The 3,206-nt window shown below is 52.5% G+C and overlaps 1 protein-coding gene across 2 annotated transcripts in view; it reads right to left on the minus strand.

Moving 5' to 3' along the window:
- Nucleotides 1-63, minus strand: part of EPG5 (ectopic P-granules autophagy protein 5 homolog) — a 68,030-nt gene extending 67,967 nt beyond the window's left edge. For both annotated transcript variants that reach the window (XM_025216263.1, XM_025216262.1), the window contains exon 1: nucleotides 15-63. In XM_025216263.1, the coding sequence (XP_025072048.1) occupies nucleotides 15-29 (15 nt within the window). In that variant the 5' untranslated portion in view covers nucleotides 30-63. The remainder of the gene's footprint in view (nucleotides 1-14) is intronic.
- Nucleotides 64-3,206: the final 3,143 nt, after the last annotated feature.

Here is a 3,206-nt window from a genome sequence, read left to right on the forward strand (position 1 = left end):
CGACGGGCGGGCCGTACGGCCTCCGCCATCCCCTCCGCTCCGCTCCGACCCAGGCGGATGCGCGCGGCGCGCAGAGCCTCTGCGCCAATCAGCGCCCGGCGCTACGGAGGACGAGTAGGGACATGCGGGGGCGGCGGCAGGGAGCGAACAGCGCCCCCTGCGGCAGGAGGGGGGAGCGCGGGACGCCGTCTGCGCACGTCCCAGTGCACGCGCACACCCACACACCTGTGCATACACACCTGCACATAAACATACACGCCTGCACACTTTCATGCGTGCGCACACCCACCCACATACCCCTCTACACACACACACCTGTGCATACACCTCTGCACACAAACATACACACCTATGCTTCACACGTGCGAGCACACACACGCCCCTACACACACAGCCTGCACCCACCCCGGCACACCTTTGCGTGTGCGCACACACATATAAACCTACACCTGCGCACACCCACACACACACCCCTGGACACACGCACACAGCCTGCACACACCCCTGCACCCACACCAACACGTACAGCCTACACACACCCCTGCACACCTTCATGCATGTGCACACCGACATCTCTACACCCGCACATACACACCTCCCTGTATACACACACCCCTGCACCCACACCAACACACACACCCTGCATGCACCCCTGCACACATGCACACACACACCTCTGCACCCACAATCACCCACACACCCCTGTATGCACAAACACACACCTGCACCTACCCACTCACTCTTGCACACACACACACCCCTGCACACACATGGCCTGCACACACCCCTGCACACCTTCACACATGCGCACACATACACACCTCTACACCCACCCCCCCCACACACCCCTGCACACGCAGGGACGGGCGGATCCAGCGGGGGGGCAGTGGCAGCGCTCCCACCTGGGGGCTTGTTTCCAAGTCCCTGAAGCAGGTAAGACGCGCGCACACACACACACACACACACACACACACACACACACACACACACACACTACCAACTCAGACACATACATATCCAAACTAGCCTAGGCACATGCACACCTCTGGCTGTCCCCACCAGGGAAGCCTCCAAGCCCCTGCTGCCTGCTCCAGCCAGGGCTGGGCTCAGCTGGGAGCAGCAGGGGGGATGGGCAGGGGGCTTCCCCCTTCCCATCCTACACCTGGGGGGCCAGGGAGGGTGGGACAAGGGAAGGCCCCCTGCTCATTGCTGCTGCTGGCCCTGTCCCAGCTGAGCCCAGCTCCCCCTGCACAAGGGGCTTGGAAACTTCCCTGGCCTGGGACAGCGAGGAAAGCAGCAGCCACAGGTGGGAGAAGGGGAGGGCGATTCATACCTGTTGGGGGACTTTAAAAACATCTGCAGAGGCTCTAGCTAGCATCGCGGTCTTCCCTCACCAGTGGGTGAAGAGGGAGGAGGCTGGGAGCAGGACGCAGCCACTGGTGCAGTGAGGGTGGCTGCTCCCACACCTCCCCTGTGCCAAAGTCTGGATCTGCCCCTGCACACGCACAGTCTGCACCCCACAGGCTTTCTAGGGCGGTATTAAAAATTGGTCATTCTAATAAGAGGTGGAAAACAGCCGGTAGAACACGTTCAATTGACATTTTATTCATTCTCCAGGAAGAAATGAAGGTCCAGCAGGAACCGGCTTTGCTAGCATTACACAGACAATAGCAATGTGCAGCCCAGAGACAAAGCAGCCCAAGTTGTGAATCGGTTGTGACACCCAACAACTGACCCGTGAGAGACAGCACACGGGTAACAGGGACACAGGCCAACTCAGCCGGTTCCTGCACACAACAGTCAGTTCTGTGCAGGTATAAGGAGCTCTGCAAACGGTTTGGTTTAGCCCCCCCGGCACTTGTACGGCTCCATGGTTACAATATTATTGGTCAGTATTGATTTTGATCCAGGTGCTCTCTCAGCATTGGATCTAGCTGCACTGATTGAACGGGATCCAGCCGGCAGCTGAAAGGATGTCAGTGTACATGGCTGCAACAAGGCCCATTGCACCAGGCCTAAAAGTCCTAGCCCAGCAGGCCGTGGGTATAATGAAGACAATGGATGACCTGGATGACTGTCTGTTCTTAGCGTGCCCTGGATCAAACAGGACCTTCCCACCATATTAAAGCAAAATTTGTCAAATATCCGGTACATCTGTAAAGTGTAGCTTTAATTAGCTTTAGTAAGAATTACACTAACAGAAAAGAGGGGAGGGGGCAGATTCCTTCTCTTTCTCCTTCAACTGCCTTGTTACAAGAGCAGACAAGGTTCTTTGGGTGAATCTGATATCTTTTATTAGACCAACTTAAATAGTTGGAAAACAATTATTAAGCAAGCTTTCGGGTTCAAAAACCCTTCGTCAGGCTAAGGAAGTGTCAGCAGTTGGTGCGTGCTCCTCATTCCATCCAGGAAGAGCGCACACCAACTGCTCTGTTTCTGGTGCAGCAACTTAGCTAACCAAAAACTCTTGCCAGTGACTAAGATTTTCTTCCTGAGTCACACTGCAGTCACTTACCTGACATGAAGGTCTCTGCTACATTCTGCATTAGTCACAGTGGTAGAAATTATAGTGATGTCAATTAGAGTTGATGGGAAGAAAATAAGGAAATACACCCTTGCAATTTTCAGCGCAGACCAGAATGAGCTGTGCTGCTGTTTTCCAAAAGAGCTTACAATCTTCTTTTGTTTGATTACCCAATTGATATGTGTGTTTCCAGCACAGAGCCAAAGAATCTTTGCATTGCAAGGACAGTATAATATTCAGAAAAGGTTTCGGGGGTTTTTTTTTGTTTGTTTTATTAAAAGGATTGCTTCCTCTATAAGCCTGTAAGAATGTCAGGCTTTGGGCGCGCACACACTGAATGAGAGGTTGTTCTGGTGATGTAATACCCAGTATTCTCAAGTGAGGGGGAGGAAATCACAGTGGAGCTGCTCAATGATGAAGTTTTGCAGATCCAGACCGAAATCTCCTATCTATAGCTAATCAAGTTTCACTTGAGCCTGATTATACTAAATCTCTAAATAAATACAGTTCAAGTCTAAATTTTGCAGGCACTACTAGCAGTGCCCAGCCTTGTCATTTTTAGTTTGAAATGACTCATATTCCCCACTTTTGTCACAAAATGAAGATAAAGTCTTTACACATATGCCAACCTGACTAGAAGAATTTAGATATCAGACCCATCATTGAGGGGGTCTCAGCTTCT

This window comes from Alligator sinensis, unplaced genomic scaffold, assembly GCF_000455745.1.
Source record: "Alligator sinensis unplaced genomic scaffold, ASM45574v1 scaffold518_1, whole genome shotgun sequence".
NCBI classification, from domain to species: Eukaryota; Metazoa; Chordata; order Crocodylia; family Alligatoridae; genus Alligator; species Alligator sinensis.